At 44.6% G+C, this 27,602-nt stretch overlaps 1 protein-coding gene across 1 annotated transcript; it reads right to left on the bottom strand.

Moving 5' to 3' along the window:
- Positions 1–823: 823 nt before the first annotated feature.
- LOC133114767 (voltage-dependent calcium channel gamma-3 subunit-like) lies at positions 824–26,631 on the bottom strand. The gene is made up of 4 exons (XM_061224392.1): positions 26,421–26,631; positions 6,142–6,225; positions 2,405–2,545; positions 824–1,368 (listed from the first exon to the last, which is right to left on the bottom strand). The coding sequence occupies exons 1-4, from the start codon at positions 26,623–26,625 to the stop codon at positions 824–826; spliced, it is 975 nt and encodes a 324-aa protein (XP_061080376.1). The 5' UTR covers positions 26,626–26,631.
- Positions 26,632–27,602: the final 971 nt, after the last annotated feature.

The following is a 27,602-nucleotide window of genomic DNA, read 5'->3' as shown; positions in this document are numbered from 1 at the left end:
TTTAGCCCCCCTACCATTAACAAAAGAAAAAGGTTGAATGTGTTCATTTTGTCAGAAAGTTTGGCTGAATGTGCATATGTTGTCATCTGAAGGTGACCAGAAGGATTTCTCTCTCGGGCAGAGATATATTTAGCTGTAACAAAATGGCTCAGGTGTGCAAATTAAGATGACCAACAGCAGTCTTCGGCGTTAGAGGAGAGAGGTTGACAATTTCAATCGATGGTGAAATATGTAATACAAAATATATAAAATAATAATTTGTCATATATATTGGACCTGTGCATATTGACATATGCAAACATGTCCCTGCACTGCTTCCATGCATTCGTTTTACATATGGTCTTAAAATACCTTTCACATTTTCAAGGGCAACAATAGAAAGAAGACAAGATATAACATTTCTTATTTTTGTGACAATGACAGTGAAGAGAGCTCGTTGTTTTATCCCAGTAGCCCTTTGGGGGGGGTGGGGGGCACTACTTCTTTACAAATTAGGTGGAAAAACAAACAAACGAAATCACCGGAGGAAATAAATAAGGAGAAAAAGGAAGCACCAATGACCTAACATTTATCACGTATATGTTCTAGGATGTCATTACATTGAGGAGCCCTGGAACACGGTTCACTCTCGGCAGCTCTCGGGTGTTTTTTTTTTTAGAAAGGGTCCCTGGTTTCAAATTCTCTTGGCTTTGTCACAATTGTGCTCTTGCCAAGCCCCACCCCCTGCCCCTCCCTTTACCCCAAAACCCCTCCCCCTTCGAGTCCCACCTTTGAGGTCCCCCCCCCCCCCCCCTCCGAGGCCCCGCCTTCTCCGTCCTCCCCCTCACACGGGGGTGGTCCTCCTGTTGGCGGCGTTGCCCTGCATGGCCTCCTTGAAATCGGGCGGGTCCGAGTCGTGGCCCTGGAGGAACTCCCTCTCGGAGTTGAGCAGCGGCCCCCCGGCGGGGGCCTTCTCCCGGGACAGCGTGTACATGGTGATGTCGGTGGCGGAGGGCGGGGGAGGCGGGGCCCCGGCGGGGCCGGTGAAGCCCTTCCCCACGGGCGAGGTGTCGCGGGACGAGGCGGGCTCGCTGGAGCGGCAGGAGGAGCGGCGGCGGAAGCGGTAGCGGTAGCTGGGGATGCGGGCGGCGAAGGCCGAGGCCGACAGCGGCTTCTTGATCAGCTCGGTGCGGGACTTGGCGCGCTGGCGCCGGTGCTTCTCGATGAACATGTGCACCGCCAGCACGCCCACCATCTCCGCCATGATGAAGGACAGCGCCCCGAAGTAGAAGGACCAGCCGTAGGAGTAGCTCTTCTTGGAGTCGCTCTGCCCCGGGTCTCCAGAGTTGGCCGATATGTACACGATGATCCCGATTATATTACTGAGGCCTGGGGTGTTGTTGGAGGCGAGAAGTGGTGGGCACAGAGTTAACATGTAGTTTAAACCAGACATGATTTTGAATCCCTGCAATAAAAAATGTGTGCAATATGTGCATGTACCCACACCCAAATGTATATATTCTCTCTCTCTCTCTTTCTCTCTCTTACACACACACACACACACACATACTTTTTGCTCTTTATGCCATGCCCAAAATGACATACCTAGATGGCTATATGGTCTCATTAAGCATTATTATGTTATAATGGTCTAATATTCTTGCCTTTCAGTGTCCAAATTTACTGTTTTAATGTTCTGACATCATTATACATTATACAGTTCCTACGTTATGTCCAGATGCAGGGCAGTGTCCTAATGTTGCGATGTTGTAGAACCCAGATATGGGGCAGTGTCATAATGATGTGCTGTTGTAGAACCCGGATGTGGGGCAGTGTCCTAATATTCTCATGTTGTAGAACCCAGATATGTGGGGCAGTGTCCTAATGTTGTGATGTTGTAGAACCCAGATATGGGGCAGTGTCATAATGATGTGCTGTTGTAGAACCCGGATGTGGGGCAGTGTCCTAATATTCTCATGTTGTAGAACCCAGATATGTGGGGCAGTGTCCTAATGTTGTGATGTCATAGAACCCGGGTGTGGGGCAGTGTCCTAATGTTGTGATATCATAGAACCCAGATGTGGGGCACTGTCATAATGTTGTGATATCATAGAACCCGGGTGTGGGGCAGTGTCTTAATGTTGTGATGTTGTAGAACCCGGATGGAGGGTATTGTCCTAATGACGTGATGTTGTAGAACCCGGATGGAGGGTATTGTCCTAATGTCGTGATGTTGTAGAACCCGGATGGAGGGTATTGTCCTAATGCCGTGATGTTGTAGAACCCGGATGGAGGGTATTGTCCTAATGCCGTGATGTTGTAGAACCCGGATGGAGGGTATTGTCCTAATGTCGTGATGTTGTAGAACCCGGGTGTGGGGTATTGTTGTGATGTTGTAGAACACAGATGTGGGGCGGTGTCTCACCAGCTGACACAAAGAAGATTCCGGCGCTGAGGATAACGTTGTGCTGGCTCTTGTAGAACTCGCTGGCGGCGACGCACAGACCCCCCATGAAGAGCAGCCCCACGCTCATGATGGGGAAGATGCTGGAGGCCCTGACAGCCCCTGCAGGACAGACAGACAGCGTTTTCAGGTACGCGCATCTACCCCTGAAACACCCCCCCCCTTAAACAAAAATACTTCAAATCTCCCATTAAATAAACTAAAATGAAACCCTCATTTATACCACTGACTCCCATACATTTTTCTTTCGAGGCAGTGTGGCACCCAACCGATCTGGCACCCATCTAAACGGGTTACAAACGTGACCCACAAACATCAACAGCGGCCAGCTTTGATTGGCAGAGGCCCGGTGTCCCGGCGCACCGTCCAATCGGCGAGCGCGTATGCAAATGGGGGGCACGGGGACGCGCGGTAGTCTGAATATCATCGATCTGAACGCGGGGGCGAAGCCGCTGAATCCAGAACACTGCCGGCCGCGCTGCTCTCTGTGGCCCGTCCCTGGGGCTCCTCTGGCAGCTCTCCTAAAAGCTCTCTGTAATGGTTCCCATGTCCTGCGCCCCGGGGCATGTATCTTCAGCTGCGAGTCGCTCGGTCTGCACACATCACCCGTGGCAACAGACAGCATCGATCTGAACTGCAGCGTGCCTCCCGCCCAGCGAGAGAGGCTTCTTTCCTCTCACCTGCCTGCACAGACGCAGAGCTGTTCTGTGAGGCGTTTCTCATCGGAATTTGTGTAAGCGCCCGGGGAACGAGTGCGTTTGGGAACCCCGTCGGGGCCAGCCGTCTGTCCGTCCGTGTTGCAAATTATAGTCAGCCTCTCGCCTGTAGGGGGCAGCCTGTAGCCTTGTGGCTAAGATACCTGAGCAGTTGGTGGTTCAAGCCCCGGTGTAGCCACGATAAGATCCGCACAGCTGTTGTGCACTTGAGCAGGGCCCAACTCCAGGGGGGATTGGCCCCTCCATCCATCCATCCATCTATCCATCCATTATCTTGACCCGCTTATCCTGAACAGGGTCGCAGGGGGGCTGGAGCCTATCCCAGCATATATTGGGTGAAAGGCAGGAATACACCCTGGACAGGTCGCCGGTCCATCGCAGGGCACACACACCATTCACTCACACACTCTCCAATCAGCCTAACCTGCATGTCTTTGGACTGTGGGAGGAAACCAGAATGCCCAGAGGAAACCCACGCAAACATGGGGAGAACATGCAAACTCAGAGAGGCCCCTGCCGACCAAGATTCAGGATCTCCTTGCTGTGAGGCAGCAGTGCTACCCACTGCACCATTTGTGTCAGGATTGGCCCCTGCATAGTCTAATCAACTGTAAGTCATTTTGAATAAAACCATCAGCTCTATAACAGATTATGGTCACCTTGCCTCAACTGTCCATGGTCTAATATTCTTGCCTCTCTGAATACCCCATTGAGATTGAAATCTCTTTTGCAAGGGGGCCTAGTATAGTGCTGCTTTGAGAAACACAGGCAGACCTGCAGAGGCCTACATGTGTTCATGTGTGTGCATTTGCAGGTACGTGGAGGTGCTGTCATCCAAGCTGACTGAAACCCTCACACCCCTGGCTGATGCTGGAGCCATTAGTACATCGTCCTGTAGGGCTGCCAGCCACAGTCAATACTCGGAATGGTAAATAGTGGGTTGTAACTGGTCCCAGATGCTAACGCCCCGCTCTTGAGTCTTGAGTCAGCCTTACGCTGCTTTCTCATGGTAGAGGTATGCAGTCATCATCGGTAAATGCGTATACAATGAAACGGCAATGCAAAGCTCTGCCTCGCCCTGCAATTATTACCACACACCGCAACCTTCCACCAGTAGCTCAATTATCCACGTTTATACCCATGTTCCATAGCGGAGGGGCAGGAAAGGATGTCGTTTTTGAGAAGCGGCATGGAGAACATGGTAATTTGGTATGCGCTTTTGTTGTCCCTCCTGTCTATTTTTCCAGCGCAGGTAATATTCAACTGAGACAACGTGTCCTGTCCTTGCTTATGCTTATATAGTACCAAGCACATTTCCAAAATAATGAAACTATCCCACCAAATTAGCATCGCGACATGAAGTTTCCTGCCTTGGTCTGTAGCCTATACAACTGCGATTCACCTGTCCTGTATTAATGCACGGTATAACGTGTTTGTACCATCAACATGCTAGCGCTGCATTAGTGAGGGTATAGCACGCTACCCTGGAATTAGCCACGGAGTTAGCCCGTTCCTGAAGACCGGAGATCCTCTTTTAGCTTCTCAGGAATGCCACACATTCTGCCCTTTACCGAAACCCCCCCCCCCCCCCCCCCCCCTCCAGAAGGAGACGTTACCGCAGAGACCGGGGGAAGACGCGCATGCCCTTTGCCATGTAGCGGGTCAGGAGCGGTTATATAAGTGCGTGGAGTAGGTCAGAGTGGGACTAACCACAGTCCTCCAGGGCTGCTGCTATATTTGCCTCTCTGAGCACGCTCAGACCGCACGCCACGCTCCACTGGACACACGCACCGCCGTTTTCGCTCCTGTCTGCATTTTTTACAAAGTTTTCAGCCGTGAGGCTCTTCCAGAAGCTAGAAGCTTCAGATTTTTTTTTTTTAATTGAGGTAACCATAGGACCATAAGGACTTTTTTTTTTTTTTTTACCTTGATGATGTTTTACCTTGATCTAGAGATTGTGGCGAGGTGGTGGGAGAGTGAGCTTTCATGAAGCTAGAAACTCGAAGAGCTATGTCATCAGTTTAATGAATCGTGATTGGTTTGTGTGTGTGTGTGTGAGAGAGAGAGAGAGAGAGAATGTGTGTGTGTGCACTCACGTGTGTGAGCATGCACTTGGGAGCATGTGTCTGTCTGTGTATTGTGCGTGCATGTGTGAGCATGTCTGCCTATGAGTTATGTGAGTGTTCATGCCTGTGTGTGTGTGTATGTGTGTGTGTTCCAAAGCGGGAGGGATGGAGAGAGTGAGACAGAGGGGGAGGGATAGAGAGAGTGAGACGGGTGGAGGGATGGAGAGAGTGAGACAGATGGGGAGGGATGGAGAGAGTGAGACAGAGGGGGAGGGATGGAGATAGTGAGACAGAGGGAGGGATGGAGGGAGTGAGACAGAGGGGGAGGGATGGAGGGAGTGAGACAGAGGGGGAGGGATGGAGAGAGTGAGACAGAGGGGGAGGGATGGAGATAGTGAGACAGAGGGAGGGATAGAGGGAGTGAGACAGAGGGGGAGGGATGGAGAGAGTGAGACAGAGGGGGAGGGATGGAGGGAGTGAGACAGAGGGAGGGATAGAGGGAGTGAGACAGAGGGGGAGGGATAGAGAGAGTGAGACGGGTGGAGGGATGGAGAGAGTGAGACAGATGGGGAGGGATGGAGAGAGTGAGACAGAGGGGGAGGGATGGAGATAGTGAGACAGAGGGGGAGGGATGGAGATAGTGAGACAGAGGGGGAGGGATGGAGATAGTGAGACAGAGGGGGAGGGATGGAGATAGTGAGACAGAGGGGGAGGGATGGAGATAGTGAGACAGAGGGAGGGATGGAGGGAGTGAGACAGAGGGGGAGGGATGGAGGGAGAGAGACAGAGGGGGAGGGATAGAGGGAGTGAGACGGGTGGAGGGATGGAGAGAGTGAGACAGAGGGAGGGATAGAGGGAGTGAGACAGAGGGGGAGGGATGGAGGGAGAGGGAGGAAGCATGCAGGGACACACTTACTCAGCAGGTACTCGGCTGCGTCCTGCTCGTAATCGGCATCCTGTGGAAAATGGTCAATCTTCTTACAGATGCCACGAAATGTCCCTGCAGGGAGAACACAACACGGTTAGAGAGTGCCTCCGCTCAGCTAATCAGAGAGGAAGAGCGTGGAAGATGAAACATTCAGTGCAATTCAATTTCAGCTGTATAGCACTTTCTACAGCGACACTGTCACACTGTCTGCAGAAAAAAGAAAACTGAAAACTGAAAATTGGTAAAGACTGAGCCTCAAAAAACTCCCAAAAACCAGCCATTGGTGTAAAAAAAAAAACTCCCCAGTGGGAAGGAAAAACTCAAACAGTGGCATGAGGGAATATGTCTGCGTGTCAATGAGAGCAAGAGAGAAAGGCTGCTCGTGCAAACACCGCGTTCCGGAAAAAAAAACGATCTAGTTCCTCCTCTCGTGCGCCCGCAAAACCAACGACCAAAAAAAAGGAACATTGCCGGCCTGAGGCTTAACATGTGGCACGGTAATGAAGCGCCGCATCTGTAGCGGACGCGAGTGTGGGACGCGCTTTTTCTTCATTACTCCCCTGACAGGTTTATTAATAACTCTCTTCAGTCCCTGACAGCCAATCGGCTCTGTATTACTGGGTCACTCTCCCGCTTCAAAGGACGACAGCCCGTCACGTTTTGAGGAAGGGCGCGTCCCCGTCGCGTTCCGTGCGCTCGCTCATGACATGGGGGTAATGACGGACCCCTGCGCTACGCGAGTGAGATTAAGGAACGCTGTAAGTGGTGCTATGAAATGCGCGTGTATCGACTGGGATACAATGAAAGCGCTTCTTCTTTGTTTCAGTAATTTATTTTTAATTACTATTGTGTGCTTGTGTGTTGACCTTATTCAAAATAATTGCTATCGTAAGATATAATAACCAAAGTATATTTTATATGTACAGTATTTTATATAAATGTATAGACATTTGTGTGTTTTTTTGCATGTTTGCACATGTGAGCATTTCACTTGCAATATTGCCAGTTAATTTTTTTTCCCATTGCATTGTCTTCTCACCTTGTTGGACACAATGCCTTGCAATGGCTTGTGTTTCTGTAATAATGTTAGGTCTTTTTTCTTACAGTTGCTGATTTCAAATGAGGCAGTCTCATTAAAGGGCACTGAAACCGGTTCTGTGGTGTCAGTATTTTCCAGGAAAACCACTGACTAATTAAAAACCAGCCTTTCTGGGGTCACTGACCCCAAGGGGTTCCTCCACACAATAAGCCCTTTCCCTTGGGGTTGTACTGACTCATTATTTTCTATAAAAGCTTAAGGATGAAGGCAGTATGTTTGTGTGCATTTGTCTGTCTTTGTGTGTGTGTGTGTGCGTGTCTGTGTGTATGCAAGTGTGTGTGTGCGTGTGTGCCTCTATTCAGTTTTATTGAGTGAGTATATGGATGTGTGTCTATCTGAGAAAGAGAGAGTGGGAATGTGTGTTAGCATGTATATCTGTGTTTTAGCATTGTGCGTGTTTATACGTATGCATGCATGTATATGTGAGATTGAAAATATGAGTCAGTGTGTGCACACATGTCTGTGTACACTCTCTGAGCACTTTATTAGGTAGACCTGTACACCAGCGTGTTCATGCAAATATTTAATCCAATGATCCAATTATGTGGCAGTAACTAAATGCATAAAAGGTTCAGCTGTTTTTCAGACCAAATGTCAGAATGGGGAAGAAATGTGATCTAAGTGACTTTGATCGTGAAATTGTCATTGGTGTCAAAAGGTGGTTTGAGTATCTCAGAAACTGCTGATCTCCTGGGATGTCAACAGTATCTAGAGTTTGAAGATAATGGTGTGAAAATAAAAAACATCCAGTGAGCAGCAGTTCTGCAGGCAAAAACACCTTAATAAATGAGAGAGGTCTGAGGGGAAGGGCCAAACTGGTTGAAGCTGACTGGAAGGTGACAGTAACACAAACAACCACACATTACAACAGTGGTATGCAGAAGAGCATCTTTGAACACACAACACACCAAACCTCTAAGTGGATAGGCTGCAGCAGAAGACTTAATATGCCTAAAAAGTCTAATAAATACCTAATAGTGCTCACTGAGTATATATGTACTGAGTGTGCGTAACTGTACAAGTATGTCTATGTACCTGCGTGTGTACAGTATATGTGTGAGTACGTGCACGCATGTACGTCCATGTGTAGTAATGCACAGTGTGCAGTGTGAGTGACTCAGATAGTGAGTCACTGCGCTCTTGTTATAATCCCTCCCCTGGCTCTCTCCCACATTGCGGTGCAGCAGGTGGGCTCTCGACCGACAGCGGTTCATCCTCCTGCGTCTAATCACCACCTGAAGGAGCGCTTCAGGGTTCGCCTCCACTCGCCCTTTCATCTCCAGTCACTAGCTCTTCCGTCAGAACATGAGAACAGCCCATTCAGCCGCCCCAAGCTCATTATTTTACCCCCTGTGAGAGTGTTAGAGCAGCGCCGGCACTCGCTCCTGCCTTTGAGAGTGCTGTAGCCTGCATTCTTCAGCACTCAATTGACCGGTAAAAGTGTTGGTCGTACAATTTGACTTGCCACCCTTGGTTATTTGGGCCTGAACTAGTTGTCGATTTCAAGGCAAAAACAAAAACCAGTATATCCTGCAACTCCCCAAGAGTGAACCACTAGCCTAGCATTAGCAAGAGTGATCTATTAGCCTAGCATTAGCAACAGTGAATAACTAGCCTAGTATTAACAAACTGAACAACTAGCCTAGTATTAGCAAGAGTAAATAACTAGCCTAATAATAGAAAGCTGAACAACTAGCCTAGTATTAGCAAGAGTGAACAACTAGCCTAGCATTAGAAAGAGTGAACAACTAGCCTAGTATTAGCAAGAGTGAACCATTAGCCTAGCATTAGCAAGAGTGAACCACTAGCCTAGCCAGCAAGCATGAACCATTAGCCTAGCATTAGCAAGAGTGAACCATTTGCCTAGCATTAGCAAGATTGAACCATTAGCCTAACATTAGCAAGAGTGAACCATTAGCCTAGCCTATCCAGTGTTTGTGCTGAACCTCATCTTGAACACCACTAATCTCCACACCGTAAACCACTGCCCTCCGCCACATTCAGTTTGCCACAACTTGCCCCCCATTCAGCTCCATTCAGCACAATTTACTACAGTTTAATTTGTTCAGTCTACTCCTCCACTGTTATGGTTATAAGCATTATGAATAACAAGAAAAGCAGATGGCATTACATCTCCTTCAGACAAAGAACAAGGTCTTGTTTGAAATGATTTATTAGTCAATTAAGGGGTATCTAAGTTTGTTCTCTATAACAAAATTGGTTGCTGTTTACCCTACTATTTATATTAAATGCACATGATTTCCTGCTGGAAATTAAATAGAGATTGTAAGTAATATGTCAGTAACTTTTTTGTTGTTATTTTTTAAGGAAAAAAGAAACACCAGAGAGCATTTTCAGTTGGACATGCAATTCGCCCTTCAACTCAAAGGCACAGGCATAACTGATTTATAAACCCACAGTTTGTTCAAATACTTTCACTGGGTTTTCATATATTTATAGACCTTCCCATGGAAAATCAACAGTTAAATGAAGTTTTTTTTTCCCTGCTGTTAATTAGACTGGAATTAGGTCATATAGCTGCCTGGTTTCTGAAATCAGTGTAACTGATGTACTCCACAAATCACTGTCTGTTTAAAATAGCAGCGACACAGATGACTGTAACAGGTTACTCGTGCGCATACTCATTATTACAATCATTATTTATCGATCACATTATTATTTATCTGCCGTTCTTATCTCAGCACCTGCTAATTTATGCAACAATTTTTCTGAAGTCTAACAAATGAATATTCATAATCGTATGCATCAATTTGGAGCACTTTAGATAGTGAGACGGAACATTCAATGTTAAGAAGATTGATGGTGATCACCCGGTTCACCTGTGCTAAACCTTGGCCATATAATAGGCAGGGCTACAATCGCTCGTGCTGTCAGTCACTCAAATAAACCAATTACAGGCCAGGACCGAGTACCAAGATCTAAGAGTGGATAATCTCAACTCCTTATTAAATCCTTTTATTTGAATGAGCGATACAATGGGGCTTTCAGTCACCCTAAACTTCGGAAACTGTCATGCGTCCCTGAAAAGGCACTTAAAAACAGGAGGGGACAGAGGAGGCTCTCATATTCACAAGGAGAGCAGCCTGACAGAGTTTTTTGAGTTTATGCCAACCACCAATCTTTGGCTGGACCCAAAAGACTAAAACAACAAAAACAGCTCTTTGCTGGTTGTTTCGTTTGTTTCTTTTGTTTCCTATTGCTTCATCTTGTCCCGGCTGGGAAATGCAAAAAAAAGAAAAAAGACCCTCCCCCCACCCACCCACAGAAAAATCAGTCATTGCACAAAAGCCTCTGAACTGAATAATTCAACGTGAGATGTCTGTAAAAGATGACAGCTTTGTTGGAAGAGGTGAGATGTGGGGACATGGAGACATGGGGACATGGGGGGGGGGGGGGGGGTGCAGATAAAGGGAGAAATGCCCAGGGAACTTCACTCCAACTCCCTTCCACACACACACACACTCACACACACACATGTAGACGTACACACACACACACACACATGTACGCGTACACACACACACACACGCACAGACACACACGCACACACACATGTACACGTACACACACATACACACAAGCACACAGACACACACACATACACACATGTACACATACACACACACACACACATGCACACGTACACACACACACACACACATGCACACAGACACACATACACACATGTACATGTACACACAGACACACACATGCACACGTACACACACACATACACACATGCACACATGCATGCAGACACACATACACACATGCACATGTACACACAGACACACACACACAAATACAGATACACAGACACATACACACATACACACATATGTATACGCAGACACACAAACACACACATTCCTATCCCCTACATGTCCACTGGAGAGATAGTGAATGGGCACTCTCTCTCTCTTTCTTCCTCTCTCTCTCTCTCTCTCTCTCTCTCTCTCTCTCTCTCTCTCTCTCTCTCCCTCCTCTGTGAGGACGGAGAAGAAAGGGCAGACAACAATGAGGATGAGAGGGAAAGAAAGGCGGGATGTAATTGTTTTACACCCATATGGTTTTAGGTTCAATTCCCACATGATAGAGCAGCTACTGGGCCCTTTAGCTGGGGGTTTGAGCTGAATCATCTCTGCTGTCCAGCTTTTAACAAGTGTTTAACATGTCATCTACAGCTTGGTTCATTCAGATAAGGCTACCTGCCAAGCAGATAAACAATAAAAATATCAAAGAGCGCACTTACTAATCGATGAGAAAGCCAATGGAAGATCGTTATTATGGTCTGGGGTCACGCTTATCATTCATAAGCTCATCATAATGCAATAATTATGCATTGTTAACAATTACATTATGCATAATATTGAATCACTGCATCTCATAAAGCACTACACATCTGCTCCACAAGTGCTCCGCAGGCACCTTAAGACATGCTTATGATGGCTCTATGTATTCCTTATGAAGGCATTATGAAGGTCCACCTCTTTTCACATGCTACCACTGAGGCCCATATTCTTGAGTCGACAGGAGTTTTCACCTGCCAGCTTCCAGCAAGGATTTTTCAGTTCACATGTGCCTAATGCTTTAAATAACATCTTCACCATGGCATTACAGGGTGCCCATTATACATTTTCTGTGGCGCAGGCTTTGCAGATTACTGTCAAAAAGGCTCTCGCTCAGACCGTAGCGGCAGCTTGGCTTTTTACGTAAACGCGGAGGACTCTCCGTCTGCCGTTATAATGCAAACGAGCGATGGTTAGCAGTGCTAACGGCCTACTGTTCCATTTTCATTATGCACATCTAGTCAAAAATAAAGGAACAAATAAATATATGAGTAAAAATAAGGCATGCAGAGTTGGGGAATTGATTGATTTAATGCTTTGGATGCCTCACACTTGGGTCATTTGGCAGGGATTTGTTTTAATTGATAACTGCGAAGGACTGATCCTGCTGGTGTCTTTCTGTTTCTCCTGGGTGCCTGGGGGATTAGTTAACGTCACACTAATTTAGCTAAATTACTATGAGAGGAGAGGAGAAAGCTCTCGAAGAGTCACGTTACAGCTGCGAATTTGCACAGTCGTGCTTTTCTGCTTTCCGCTCTGAGGTCTCGATAAACATCGGAAAAATATAACGTGTATTGTCAAAAGGTAGCCAGATAAGATTTTAAATGGCTTTATATTCAAATGCAAAATGTAAGGCTTCTATTATATTTTAACAGTAGTTGCATTGTAGTCTTATTATTGAAATACTATTTGATCTAAGACGAATGGCTCAGGCGGTAAAGGTCTTCATTTGGACGTTGGGCAGGGTTCCTTGGGGGTTTCCATCATTGATTCCCCCCAGTCTCACCATAGGCACTCACAAGTGACAAATGAAAGATGCATAATATAGGCCAACTCCCCTGTAGTACTGTGTGGACTGCAGGTTGTAATATAGCCCAACTCCCCTGTAGTACTGTGTGGACTGCAGGTTGTAATATAGCCCAACTCTCCTGTAGTGCTGTGTGGACTGCAGGGTGTAAAATAGTCGCTGGCTCTCCTGTAGTACTCTGTGGACTGCAGGGTGTAAAATAGTCACTGGCTCTCCTGCAGTACTGTGTGACTTGCAGGGTGTAAAATAGTCGCTGGCTCTCCTGCAGTACTCTGTGGACTGCAGGGTGTAAAATAGTCACTGGCTCTCCTGCAGTACTGTGTGACCTGCAGGGCGTAAAATAGTCGCTGGCTCTCCTGCAGTACTCTGTGGACTGCAGGGTGTAAAATAGTCGCTGGCTCTCCTGCAATACTCTGTGGACTGCAGGGTGTAAAATAGTCACTGGCTCTCCTGCAGTACTGTGTGACCTGCAGGGCATAAAATAGTCGCTGGCTCTCCTGCAGTACTCTGTGGACTGCAGGGTGTAAAATAGTCACTGGCTCTCCTGCAGTACTGTGTGACCTGCAGGGCGTAAAATAGTCGCTGGCTCTCCTGCGGTACTGTGTTGACTGCAGGGTGTAAAATAGTCGCTGGCTCTCCTGCAGTACTGTGTGACCTGCAGGGCATAAAATAGTCACTGGCTCTCCTGCAGTACTCTGTGGACTGCAGGGTGTAAAATAGTCACTGGCTCTCCTGCAGTACTGTGTGACCTGCAGGGCGTAAAATAGTCACTGGCTCTCCTGCAGTACTGTGTGACCTGCAGGGCGTAAAATAGTCGCTGGCTCTCCTGCAATACTCTATGGACTGCAGGGTGTAAAATAGTCGCTGGCTCTCCTGCAGTACTGTGTGACCTGCAGGGCGTAAAATAGTCGCTGGCTCTCCTGCGGTACTGTGCTGACTGCAGGGTGTAACAATGAATGATTCCAAATTGAGGGAAGAAATAAGGGGAACAAAATCCCTTGTCACACGCGTAAAATATATCTTTGTGAACTGAATTTCGGAGGTTTCCATTTCATGCTCCAGTTTGCACAAACAGAAAACTCATCCCATTGTTGTACAATTCTCAAAGACATAAAGGAGTTCCCATAGCAGCTGTAACAGATGATGTACTTTAGATGCAGATCTCCCACCCAGTGCTCAGACTGCTGTGTGCGGTCGCGTGGGCTCTCGCCCATGTGAAACGAACCCGGGAGCTAAACCAGGCTCCATCTCCACCCACTGGAAGTCCAGTGAGCCCCAACCTGCCACCCAGCTCTGGCTCCTCATGTCCCACTGTCCTGCTAGCACAGGCTAGCACACGCTAGCACAAAAGCAACATCTGCTGGAGAAACTGGGCCAGGGAACGGCTCTCATCGCTGAAAGCGTGGACGCCTGGAGGAAGGAGGCACGGCCTGCATGGCTTTCTTTGGAATGTTAATCTGCCTGTTTAAGAAAAAGCTCCTCACTCTCCTGCATTCTGTCAGAGAACCAGCGAATAAAACAGAGTGAAGGCATTCAGTTGGACACGCTGAGCGTTTATAAAAATAAAATCTTGAGTGGGACTCGGTTGGCGTGTGGGCCGGCGCATTCAATTACACGATTCCCCCGCGGTTGGTTTTTTGAAAACTCGCAGCCTCCAAAAAAAAAAAACCTAGTTTCAAGCTACGTTTGAGCGAACGTTTTTTAAAAGATCATTGTAAAGGTAAACCGAAAACCCGGTCCAGCGTGCCTCTCGATAAGCCCGGTCGCTGATAATTGTTTTCCCGTGTCCAAGCCGCGAGTCTCTGCAGACGTGCTCGGGAGGCGCGGCGATGCCTGGTGGAGCCGCGAGGACAAACAGAATTAAACATTCTGCCCAACGCCACGCCGCCGCCGTCAGCCTCCCCGGCAGCCCAGCCAACTGTTGAGTTCTGAGGCTCGGGCGCGCTTCGGGATCGCAACGCAGCCAGCGAGAGCGGTGACTCACCGTTAGTCACCGACAGCAGCCAAGTCCGCCTGGCGAAGGACGCCAGCGGCGGGCGCAGAAACCCGTCTGCTGTCCAGGAGTCTGTCACCGCCGCTGTCACACAGGACCGACGGCACAAAAGCGGAACGTCATCCGAACAGACCTGAGGTATTAATGCTTTGCTTTCCAGTCGATCTCCGTTGAAGAGCTTTGACGCGCGTCCCCGCTGACCCGGGCTCAGTCAACACGGTTGGTTCCCTTATGCCAAGGTCCATAGAACCGTCCTCAAAGGGACGCCAACCACGAGGACAAAACATTCTGCCTTTGAGAATTTTTTTCTTCTTCTTGATTTCAAATATGAATCTAGGTTGCTTATAGTTTAATTTTGTCAGTAAATTATGTGCACTATGAAAAGTTGTATACACAATTGTAAGCCCATCTAATTAAAATAATATAGACAATTGGAGACTATATAATATATATATATATATATATATATATATATATATATATATATATATATATATATATATATATATATATATATTAAGATGTGACAATGAAGATATATTATTGTACATAATATACTGTACATAATATACTGTATATATATATATATATATATATACACATATATATATACAGTATATATATACAGTATATTATGTACAATAATATATCTTCATAGAATTGTCACATCTTAAACATTTTTAGTCTTGCTCCCCATTTTTGTTCACCGCATGATTGAATTTCTATTTTATTGTTAAGATTACTTTTTCTAATCCATGTATGACCACAATATAGGGAAAAATAAATGCCGGAAAATAAGTATCATTAATTATTTATCGATTTGTTACACAGAAATATCTTGAGGATTGGGCCCTGGCCTCCCGTGTGATGTGATGTGGGTACATGCATCTCAGCACACACAGAAATACAGCTGGCCGTGAATGATGCTGGATTCAGAGATAAACAGACTGTGCATCACATCATTAAGATGCAAACCTGTATTTTACCCTATATGGAGATATAATATATTGGAATTCATTATGTTAATTTTGTTTGGCAATGGAAGGCTGTTTTGACAATATTTCCAGCACATAACAAAAACACCAACGATAACGACAACAGACATAATAACTGAGTTATTTATTAAATAAAAATTGATGGTTGACATACAACATATTTTCATTTAATATAATATAGGAATATATTGCAAAACATGCAAGCTGTTGCTGACTTAGTGGGATCTAACTACAACCAACATAAAGCAAAAAAGGAAATATATTGACACATATTGGAAAATAAATTTGGAGGACCTCCATATATTTAAATGTAAAATTAAATGTTACAGTATATTTTTCCATATATGGAAATATATTATAATCATATAGGAGCCAATGACATGCCTCATTCAGCCTGTAATGCTACCTGCATGCTCACTTTGAAATTCCCTCTTTCTTCTCTACAGCCTAGTCTTGTTTCTTTTATTTGAAAAGGTAATATTTATTCTTCTGTACAGTAAACAGCAGTCAATCATTATTCTGGGCTCTTTACATTCTGTTAGACGACAGGCGATTAAAACACATTCACTGCTCCTGACCTAATTGGATTTGTATTATAGTAGTTTATATGTGGGTGGTGCACAAACAATGTAATTACTGTTTTAGTTCTGGTGGTAATGTGAGGTAAATAGGTAAATTAAACACAACAATCTGATTTGGAAAGAAAATAAATATAGATAATGTATTGTTTATTATTAACACCTGCATGTATTTATTTATTTTTTTAATCTAATAATCAAACTAACAAATGCAAGGACAGCTGCTACTAAATTAGAGAGTTAACTGAGAACTGCACTCTATCAGAACACCGGGGCCCTTAAATTAAAGCTGACCCAAATGTTTCATTGTATGTATGCCAACAGAACAAAAACACAACATTATTTAGAAATGCACAGCCCACGTCAATATTATTGGCTCAGAGTGGGCAAGTGATGACCCAATCAATGAACTGGATATAAAATTTGCCCCTCCCCCAGGCGGATGAAATGCAGATATTGGATACCCTACCGTGCTCCCAGATCCATAGCAAAAAGCTTATTGGCAAGAGAAACCAGACAATTATTGCTGTGGCAATTAGAAGCTGTTCTGTTAAATCATTAATATGCTAACTGAATGGGCTTGGCTGCGTTGCTGTTTGATTAAAGACTACGAGATTCTCACAGCTTCAGTAGCCGCTCCTGATCGGGCGACGGTCAACGTGCGGTCAAACCGGCGCTATGCCCGTGGCCTCGGGGAAACATGTTAACCACACGTGCTCACGAGCAAACACACTGCAGGTTTACACGTACCCTACATACAACTACAACACGCAAGCACAACGAAATATTACACTTTCTGCTGTTTCTTATATGTCACTGCTTTCTGGAAAAAAAAGAAAGAAAGCTTTTGACAGTAAAAGTATATTGAATCAAACTAACCGGATTATTCCACAAACGTGCTTTACACGGAGCGAGATATAAATTGATTTAGATTAGATGTATTATTTATATAGATTTTAGATTATTGCATGTGTGTATGTGTGTGTATGTGTGTCCCTCTGCAAGCCCAGTCAGGTTGCGCTGTGTCTGGTTCAGCTGGTTTTATTTGTGATCTGCAGACTGTCACTGTCTGACACAGAAAGCGCAGAGCAGTCGGAGTGCACTCTGTGACACAGCTGTGCCCCCGCAGCAGCCACAGAACCAAAGCCAGCACACAGCCTCTGTTATTTCAGCTGGGCTCTGCTCGAACACAGCCTTCCGAGACACAACTGCGTTTTAAACGTGATACATACACACGTCTCCAGGGTCAGTCCAGGGTCAAATTCAGTCTTGTCAAATGCTTAAAAATAAAAATAAAAAATAATAATAATAATAATTCTGCAATGTGTTTGAAATTACATTTAGAAATGGTTGTATTGGAATGTGTTTGAGATTACACTGAAATACTCTGCCAACTCATAACCCATTTCAGATGTATAGTATTTGAATGCAAGGATATGAAAGTTCACCAAGGTGCTTTTTTGGAAATCATGTACATACTTACGGTAAATCGTTCATTGTTTTACGTACTTTAATATTTGATACAGGTCCAGGTTTTTAATGAATCATACATTTTTCTAAAAGGTATCACTTTAGCAAATTCCCACATATATAAAATCAGTTTCACTATCAACCAAAGCTAATTTTGTCTCTGTGATGTTACTCAAATATATTTGTGGCATACTGAGTATATTTCAAAATGGTTGTGTTATCACAATATGATGCACGTCACGATATAAAGCACGCCATTACATGGCCATACGAACAGGGCACTGGTATTGTGGCTATGGCTGGCCCTGGTTGTGGCTGTGTTGAGTTTTCTTCCACACAGGGAGAGTTCAGCAGAACTCTTTGCTTGTTTTCCAAGGTTATGATCTGTGGCTTTAGGAAGATCTATCAGAACTCATTTGGATCACAGAGTTTGGGAGACCGGGGGTGCTCCCGGGCCTGACTGGTGAGGCCGGAACCGAGGGGGTGAGTCAGCGCCATCCCGAGGCCCTGACAGTCCCACGTAAACATCCCGACACAACCGGTACACAAAAAGTCCTTAGCTCTGACCCTGACCTGCTGACGAGCACCCCAGCATTGCAGTACACTGAGCTCTGAACTGCTCACAAGGACCCCAGTTCAGTGAGCTTGCAACTACTGACCAATAACTCCGTAAACTGAAGCCTGATCTACTGAGTAGTAACTCACTGCAATAAGCTTGCAACTACTGACCAATAACTCCGTAAACTGAAGCCTGATCTACTGAGTAGTAACTCACTGCAATAAGCTTGCAACTACTGACCAATAACTCCGTAAACTGAAGCCTGATCTACTGAGTAGTAACTCACTGCAATAAGCTTGCAACTACTGACGAATAACTGGCCCATCACACTGCAGCTCCGTGAACACTGAACCAAAAATGGAGTTACTACTATTGAGCCACACAATACCTGGGCCTAAGTTGCCAAATTGGGGTATAAAGAAAAAACACGGATAAAGAGTGACTGACAACAAAACTGTCAGATTCAATTGCATCACCACATCAGGTGTCTGTGTGTGTGTGTGTGTGTGTGTGTGTGTGTAATGTAGGCAGGAGAGAATATGGCTGCAGTTTTTTCTACAGGCTTTTTCTAGAGGCTTGCCATAGTTCATGCTGGCAAACTGTTACATCATCATTTCACACAACAAACAACATGGGAAACATATCAGCAACATTGCTAACTGCAATAATACCCGAAACACCACAGCACAGTAACCTCCTCGGCTTCTGACCATCAGCATGACACAGTGAACCCCAGTGCGCACACACACACACACACACACACACACACACTCCATTAATTTTAGCATGTTTTAGTCTTCATATTGATATTAATATGCACATTTACATGCCGTATATAACTTATGTTTATTTATGCTGTCCCCATTGCCAAATACACACATCCATGTTCACACACTACCACACAACCTTACACAGATGAATGCTTATGTACATACACATATGCTATACGATTGTATCTGTATGGTTACACTAGGAGTCGGAACTGTACTGTCCTCCCAGGTCCTCTTCGCACTTGTACTTGTGTTTGATCTGCACTTCATTGTACGTCGCTCTGGATAAGAGTGTCTGCTAAATGCCTTGTAATGTAATGTAATGTAATATGCCTGGTAGTTCTGTCCCTTATAAAATGTCACTCCTTCCAAATATTCTTCAATACTCTCCAAACTCTGCAAAAATGCAATCCTGAAACATTTGGAATGTAAAGGAATATACCTACATGGCTAGTTGGAATTGTGTGCAGAAGCTTTTTTCAACTACAAAGGAACATAAATAATTGATGCTTTGAATTCATTCAGAAAAGAGAGAAAACTCAATTTCTCTCTCAATCTTTCTCTTACTCTGTGTTTAAAAGCTGGATTTTTGGTTGTGCTATACAAAGGGTTGAAACATCTCATCCTCTTCCTGAAAGAAAGGAATTCTCTCCTTTCTACCTGACCACCCAAACCTGCTCAAGCATTCGCTCTCTAATTCAGATTGAGCACCTTGCTGGAGGCCACAACAGGAATGCCTTACTCAGGAATCATTTGAGCTACAAGCCCTTTCCCTTAACCACTATACAGTAAAATGTTGAGGGTACACTTTACTCTGATAGGGTGAATTTGTTTGCTGTTGGACCACATACATTCTATTCACGGTTTCACTGTTCATCTTGAGAGGGCGGCCTGTTGCATAGTGGTTAAGGTAATTGACTGGGACACGCAAGGTCGGTGGTTCTAATCCCAGTGTAGCCACAATAAAATCCGCACAGCCGTTGGGCCCTTGAGCAAGGCCCTTAACCCTGCATTGTTCCAGGGGAGGATTGTCTCCTGCTTAGTCTGATCAACTGTGTGCGTCTGCCAAATGCCAATAATGTAACTCCACTCCTCACTTAGGGTACATGTGGGTTAACTCCACTGCTCACTTACAGTACCTGAGGGTTAACTCTCTATCCGTCATCTCCTGACGGAGAAAGCCACCCAGCTCCTAGTCCAGGCGCTCGTCATTTCCCGCCTGGATTACTGCAACTCCCTCCTAGCCGGTCTCCCAGCGTGTGCCATCAAGCCCCTCCAGCTGGTCCAGAATGCTGCAGCTCGCCTGATCACCAGTCAGCCCAGGTCGGCTCATGTCACCCCGCTTCTCATTGGTCTACACTGGCTTCCTATTGCCGCACACATCCGATTCAAGGCCCTAGTGTTGGCATTTCAGGCTGCTAAGGGGACTGCCCCACCTTACATACAATTATTGATCACTCCCTACTCCACAGCTAGACCACTCCGGTCTGCCAGCTCTGGTTGCCTTATGGTTCCCTCTCTACGTGCACCTGGCGGTCGAGCTGCACGTTCATGCCTGTTTTTCGTTCTGGTTCCTCAGTGGTGAAATGACTTGCCTACCACAGTCAGGACAGCAGAATCCCTCCCCCTATTTTGACGCAGACTAAAAACACGCCTTTTCAAACTCTACCTTAGTCCTCCCTCCTGATTTCCCCGCCCCCCTTTCTGAAATCCCTATCCTCCTTGTCTAACCCCCCAAAAAAAAAAGAAAAAAAAGAATTGCACTTATGATGACTATATGTTTAGAACAGCATTTCATGTGTATTTTCCTAGTTATGGATGTGATGCTTTGACTTGTGGAAGAACCTATGCACTTGTAAATCGCTTTGGATTAAAAGTGTCTGCCAAATGACTAAAATGTAAATGTAATCTAAAATGTTAACTCCACAGCTCAATTACAGTACCTGAGGGTTAACTCCACTGCTCACTTACAGTACCTGAGGGTTAACTCCACTGCTCAATTACAGTACCTGAGGGTTAACTCCACAGCTCAATTACAGTACCTGAGGGTTAACTCCATTGCTCCCTTACAGTACCTGAGGGTTAACTCCATTGCTCACTTACAGTAGCTGAGGGTTAACTCCATTGCTCACTTACAGTACATGAGGGTTGACTCCCCTGCCTGACTGTTAGACATACATGACTGCTGACCCCACCCGGAGTGTTTACGCTGTTTGTCAGTGGTGCTTCGTACCTCAAATGAGCATAGCACTCGCATACATTGTGTTATGGATCTGTATAAGACATGGCTAGTTACAGCAATATACTGTATTTGCCACAATGAATAACCATAATGTTACCATGTTTATTTTTATGTGCAAGTCTATATTTAAGGAGATGTTTAATGAACATTTTTGTTGGCAGACCTTAACAGAGCCCTGCGGATTCAGCAGACACCCCTTTGGAACCGGCAGGGTTAACTCACCTGACACAAAGTAGGGCTACAGCACACCCTGGACAGGACACCAACTCAGGGATCGCACACACAGCACTGAACGCGCAAATACATGCAGGACTGTGTAGATAATTCGGCCGGCCCATACATCGCATTTATTTGGCCACTGGAGGAAACCCTCGTAGACGCAATGGGAAGAACACAAACTTTACGCCGAGCTGTGGGCCAAACTCTCAGACGTGAGTCTGGTGTGGATTCAGATTTACACGTCCGAGCACCCAAAGTCCTCCCAGGCTGAAAACGCATCCATCATCTCAGACAGCACAGTCATTTCACACCCCTCCACACCAAGGCATACGCAACCCCCCCTCCAAAAAAAATAAAAATAAACAGGAAGTTGGAAGCTTAACACAGCACAATGTCAGCACACTCACTGAGAATTTTGTTAGGTATTTATTAGACTTATTTTTTAGACTTAAAAGTCTTCCACTGCTATAGCCTGTCACTTAGAGGTTTGTTTTACATTGTGTGTTCAGAGATGCTCTCCTGCATACCACTGTTGTAATGTGTGGCTATTCCGTTACTGTCACCTTCCTTTCAGCTTCAACCAGTCTGGCCCTTCTCCTCTGACCTCTCTCATTAACAGCACATTTCTGCCTAGAGAACTGCTGCTCATGAGATGTTTTTTTGTTTTTTGCACCATTCTCTGCAAACTCTAGAGACTGTTGTGTGTGAAAATCCCAGGAGATCAGCAGTTTCTGTGATACTCAAGCCACGCTTTCTGGCACCAACAATCATGTCACGTTCAAAGTCACTCAGCTCATATTTCTTCCACATTCTGACATTTGGTCTGAAAAACAGGTGAACCTCTTGACCACGTCTGCATGCTTTTATGCATTTAGTTACTGCCACAAGCTGGTGTACAAGTCTACCTAATAAAGTGATCTTGCCTGGTGCAATTGACCCAACCAAGAGGACCAGAACTCAAGATTTGCACTTTTTGAGACTATTTCATAGGTTTCAACCTGGTTCCAATACACCAGACAAGCTCAGTCAAGCGTAGACAAGTAGTTGAATCCAAAACAATTACGGATGTAACCCAGGTCTGCTGAGCATCTCCATTGTATGCTGGGAGAGTGCCTTTTTATTCAGTGTGGACTCCCATAAACTCTGTAAGAGTTGAAGTAACACATAAGGTTTTATGGTGTTTGTTTGCAAAATTAGCTGAACTTCAACATTCACCATGAGCTGCTTTCCCAGTCCTCCCTCTCCTTCTCCGTCTTCCTAAATCCTTCTCTCGAGAACTGACTGAAAACCATCTGCCTGTATTTCCATTAAGCCAATGGTCAGTTCACACAGAAGCTAATGCTAACTGCAGACATTTCCGTTTAAATGGGTGTAAAACTCATGTCTCCCACAGCCAGGCATATTCAATGCTGGCCTCAGTCCCAAGATCTGTACAGAGTATAATGAGCTTGTGTCTTGTAATAAGCCTTCTTATATGTCACAGACCACCGTGTATAATTGAGAACTAAGTGTGTGTGTGTGTGTGTGTGTGTGTGTGTGTGTGTGTGGTCCTTATATATGACAAAAAAACGGATGGGTCTTGACCTGTGTGCCTGTGTGTGTGTGTGTGTGTGTGCATGTGGTGTGTGTGTATTGTGTGTGTATCTTCAACAGCCTGTTTTCATGAAGACTTGTAATTACACTGGGCTTTGATCCAAGCCACCACTAAGACACTGCTATCTCTGCTGGGGCCACAGCGAGAGCTTTAATCAAAAGGAATATTACAGTGCATTTCACTCTAGTGCAGTTTGTACCTACCATTAGGTCCTATGTGGTCAAATCAATGCTGTAACAGCAGGATTTTAGTGGTTAGCTACCAGCTACCAGTATCATCAGGGACATCAAGGTGTTATCTGCTAGCCCAACTAAAACCAACAAAATGTATTCTCTGTGATTAAATGTGATTGTGTTTATTAATAAAATAATTCTTTACTTTTGAGTTTGACAATTTCGTTTGAAATGGGTTCCTTTTAGGGTTCATTTATCGGATCATTTTTAGTACAAAACTGTTATTTCCAAATGTGGGTCGCTAGGAATTTCCACTGGAGTCCAAGGCAGCGACTGACTGGCTGACTCCCGTAACAGTTGTTCAGACTGGTGACTACATACACATTATGTTATATTAGTTAAGTTCCTTCAGTTTAGCGGTGTTTAAGTAAGTGAGGGCACCCATCATGTGTATGCATGTGGTAGATTATGACCATTGGCTTTCATTGAGGTGTTTTATGCTGTTGAGTTGCATCAGTGCCAATCAAGAGCATTTGAATTCCAAGCTAGTCTTCTGGTTTTCTGTTCCAGGTCATATTTTTATTCATATTGCACTTTTTTACGTTTTTGTTATATACCTTAATACGTGGACTAAGAAATTTATTGAAATTCATTGCATTCTGAATGGTTTTGAGATATTGAGATTCAAAGATTCCAAAGTGAATAGGCTCCAATCAAATTTGAAATTTTTCATACTTTTAAACAGTATTATTGTGTAACACATCACACATATATTTTATGCCCTATAAATAGCATTTATGGACAAATATTTTACAGAAATGTCAGTTTGAACCATCAGGTCTCGTTTTGACATTCCACTCATTCTGTTTATTTTCCATTTCAAACATTTCTCATATTTCTAACATTGGTTCAAAAAAATAACACCTTGCAGGTGTCATGATTTTCTTCAAATAGTCAAATTAACACTTTGTAAGTGTAGGAATTTAACACTTATTTAACATTTAACACTAATAAAAAACTAGAACTATGAACTCGTCATGTTCTCAAGTCAACACTGAGAAGTATATATGAGAAGAGTGTTCAGTTTTGACATCGTGTTAAAAATTCAACTCTCTCATTGTGTTAAAAAATCAACATTAAAACACTATGAAAAGTGTTATTTTAACACTTTTTCAGTGAGTCTCACATGAGCACCCAAATAGTATTAATTTTGACACCCACTGTTACATTTACTGTTTGAGATTTGCTGCACACAAATTTGAAAGACAAATTAAGGTAAACATGATCTCAGGGGGCATTTAATGGAGTCCCATTTTTAAGATGGAGTAATCAAGAGGGAAAAAAACCAAATTGCCTTCTATAAACGCTGATAGCGTATTCTGAAGTCTTTTTTTTTTAGATTACAAGGGCCGATGACCCAGGCTGAACCGACAATAATTGCTCCTGTTTCTTTGAGCTAATCTTTCAGTGACATTTATGTTGACGGACACTTGTGCTTACACATCTGTTGGAAGCATTGCGAGATTCAAAAACAAAGTGTTTAATTTGAATGAAAAGTATTCATAATAAAATTATGAACAACATACATTTATTGTGTTATCATTGTGAGTTGGCAAATTATGGCAAAAACATTTCCTTTTTTTATCAGAACACGAGTGAATTAGTGTAGGCTTAAAACCGCAGACTTTATAATGATGCAGGGTTCCATGGGTTTGCATCACCATGGCTTGGGTGTGTTGTAAGAATAAGCCTTGTTGTACTGAAATCTACCATGCTTACTCACTGTGCGATGTGTGTGTGGGTGGGTGGGTTGATGGGGCGGGGGTGGGGGGTTGTTATTGTGTTTTTGAAGGCCCTGTCTCTGACCCCAGGGTCCGCTACAGAGTGCTTGTGATTCAATAAACATGACTACCAAAAACTGATCAGTGCAGAAGCCGATTTCCAGATGATTCTAGCACTTCTTTTTAAAGAAAATGTAAACGAAAGCTTTCCTCTCTACCCTTTCACAGTCAGTTAACCAATCAGAAATGGTCTTTAATTGAATTAACATTATCTTCTGAATCCTTTTTTTTTTTGCTACAGATTTGTTCTGTGATGTGCTGTAGCACACGCTGTCCAGTGAAAATTCAGACAATAGCTTGACTTTTTCAGGAAGATGGACACAAAATGGAAAACCCAGGCGTGTCAAGGTTCAAGGTCACACATAAAGGGTATGTCTATATTGTGTGAACTGCATTAGGAATATAAAAATATAGCAATGAGGATAACAGACAATTTGTTCAGTGGTGACGGTGAATAGGCTATGACGTAATACCTTGCATTCTTTAGATCACCAGCCCACGTTCTTGCACTGAATATACCTTAGTAGACTTGTACCCAGCTCAGCATGGCCGTGAATAGCGTCGTGTGGGAACGGAGCTTTCTTCAAGCCTGACGCTTAAATGTTAAATTAATCAAATAAATTAACAATGAAGATTTTGTTGCGTTGAATCCAATGTTTAATGGTGGCCTCTAAAGAAATGCTGCAGCTTGCGCTGAGCCTTCTGTTGCGACTGTTACAGTATATTGCTGGTCTCTCACATTCTTCACTTCGACGGCGACCGGTGATCGCAGTTCAAGAGAATCCATATAGTAACTAATACGTCACGGATGTTAAGAAAAAAGCACAAGGAGTTGATCATGGATTTTCTTCCGTGCAAGCATTATGCTTTCAACGTCAAGAGATGAAAATGTTGTTTAGAACGACTGATACGAGGAAAATGTGAGAGACGTTAAAGAGGCAGATTATCTCTGACATTGGCTACGTCGTATGACCAGAGTTGTGGGTTCTGTTCCGCGCTGTAGGTGGCAATCTTTTGAGCCCAAACGCTCACATTGCCGAACAGACACTGTTTTAATGCGTGTGGAGCTCCATTTCACTGTTAACCCTAATGATCCGGCACCAAATGGAAACTAGGCTACTTAAAAAGAAATAAGACAGAGCTAGAGGATGATAGAAAAACAGATAGGCCTAAACATATTGAAGAACAGAGAGAGGCGGAAATAAATATTTAATATGTAACCCCCCTCTCCAAATAATTAAAAAATAAAATAAAAATAAAAATGCTAAGCTAGCCTACATTAAATGTGCATCGGCCGTGATCGATTTTAGCCTAAACTAATCGATCGCTAAACTTACCCTCCAAGCAGCAGGTCCGCCACAACCCAGAATGGGTCATCACCTCTTCGTTCTTCCGTATCGTATCGTTGTCGCCCACCGTCTTTACCCGGCACACGCCCCTGGAATACAACCAGTAGTCCGTTCCCACCGCAATGGTCATCAGACAGAACGCGGCGAACGCCCCGACGGTGGTGATCAACATCTGCACGCCTCTGTCACACATTCTCAAAATGATTCATTCTAGACTGGAAAGAGACAACAAGGGGGATTCACAGATCTCCCGGTCCACCTGGTTTTCCGCCTTCCGACAGTAGACACCGTTTCACTTCAACAGGAAACACCATTATCTTTAACTTTTCGCTAGTAGCCTATAGGCTGTAGCCTATTGCAGCTGTTGTGGTGACCGCTCCTGTTTATTGAGTTCTCCTAGCTGTCAGAGATTTCAATGTCCTCATATCTAGGTTAGTAGCAGTGTCCTGGACGTCTGAAAGTCCCCATTTCCGAAACCAGAGGAGCAGGCGTCAACTGGAGAAATAAAAAAGCTGAGAGAGCGTACACAGACAGAGAACGTAAACGTGTTGTTTTCCGATTTTGGTACTAGTGCCTATTAGGTTGCCAGAGATAACAATGAATCAATTTAAACGGATTCATTAAAACGAGGAGAGCAATTTTCTGCGCGTCGTCTTCTCCACTATCAACGAGTGGAAATACAGACGTGACTTTTCTTTTATATGAATGCAATCCTCAATAAATACGAAATTGACAGAATAAGTCGGCTCACTCACACATGGTAACAGGTCTAGCTAGCACGTGGTTAAAAAAAATTATATATTTTTTAGCTGTTCCAGAGCAGCATTGTTTTCATAAACATTTCCACATAGCAGGCTAAGCATCCTCTTTCGTTGACAAAACTGGACAGCACGCCGTGAATACGAGACGTAGGCTATATCAGTTGGTTTACAGGGTTCTTCCTTCTTTTATAACAAACGATCTATGCGCATATTTGCATTTTAAAGTATAGGATGTAGCTTGTGCGCTGAAAGCGACTGGAAAGGCACCTCTCCAAAAAACACCAGGAAATTAGTCCAATTCATTGCGTCGTAACAGTCGCCGTTACTGTGCTGGCTCAGGCACCGGGTGGACGGCGGGATGCGATGGAGCGGTTGATTTTGGCACCGGCGAGAATGTGGTTATGAAATG

This window comes from Conger conger, chromosome 16, assembly GCF_963514075.1.
Source record: "Conger conger chromosome 16, fConCon1.1, whole genome shotgun sequence".
Taxonomy (NCBI): domain Eukaryota; kingdom Metazoa; phylum Chordata; class Actinopteri; order Anguilliformes; family Congridae; genus Conger; species Conger conger.
The sequence above is the reverse complement of the archived record's forward strand: the minus strand, read 5'-3'. Positions and strand labels throughout refer to the sequence as shown.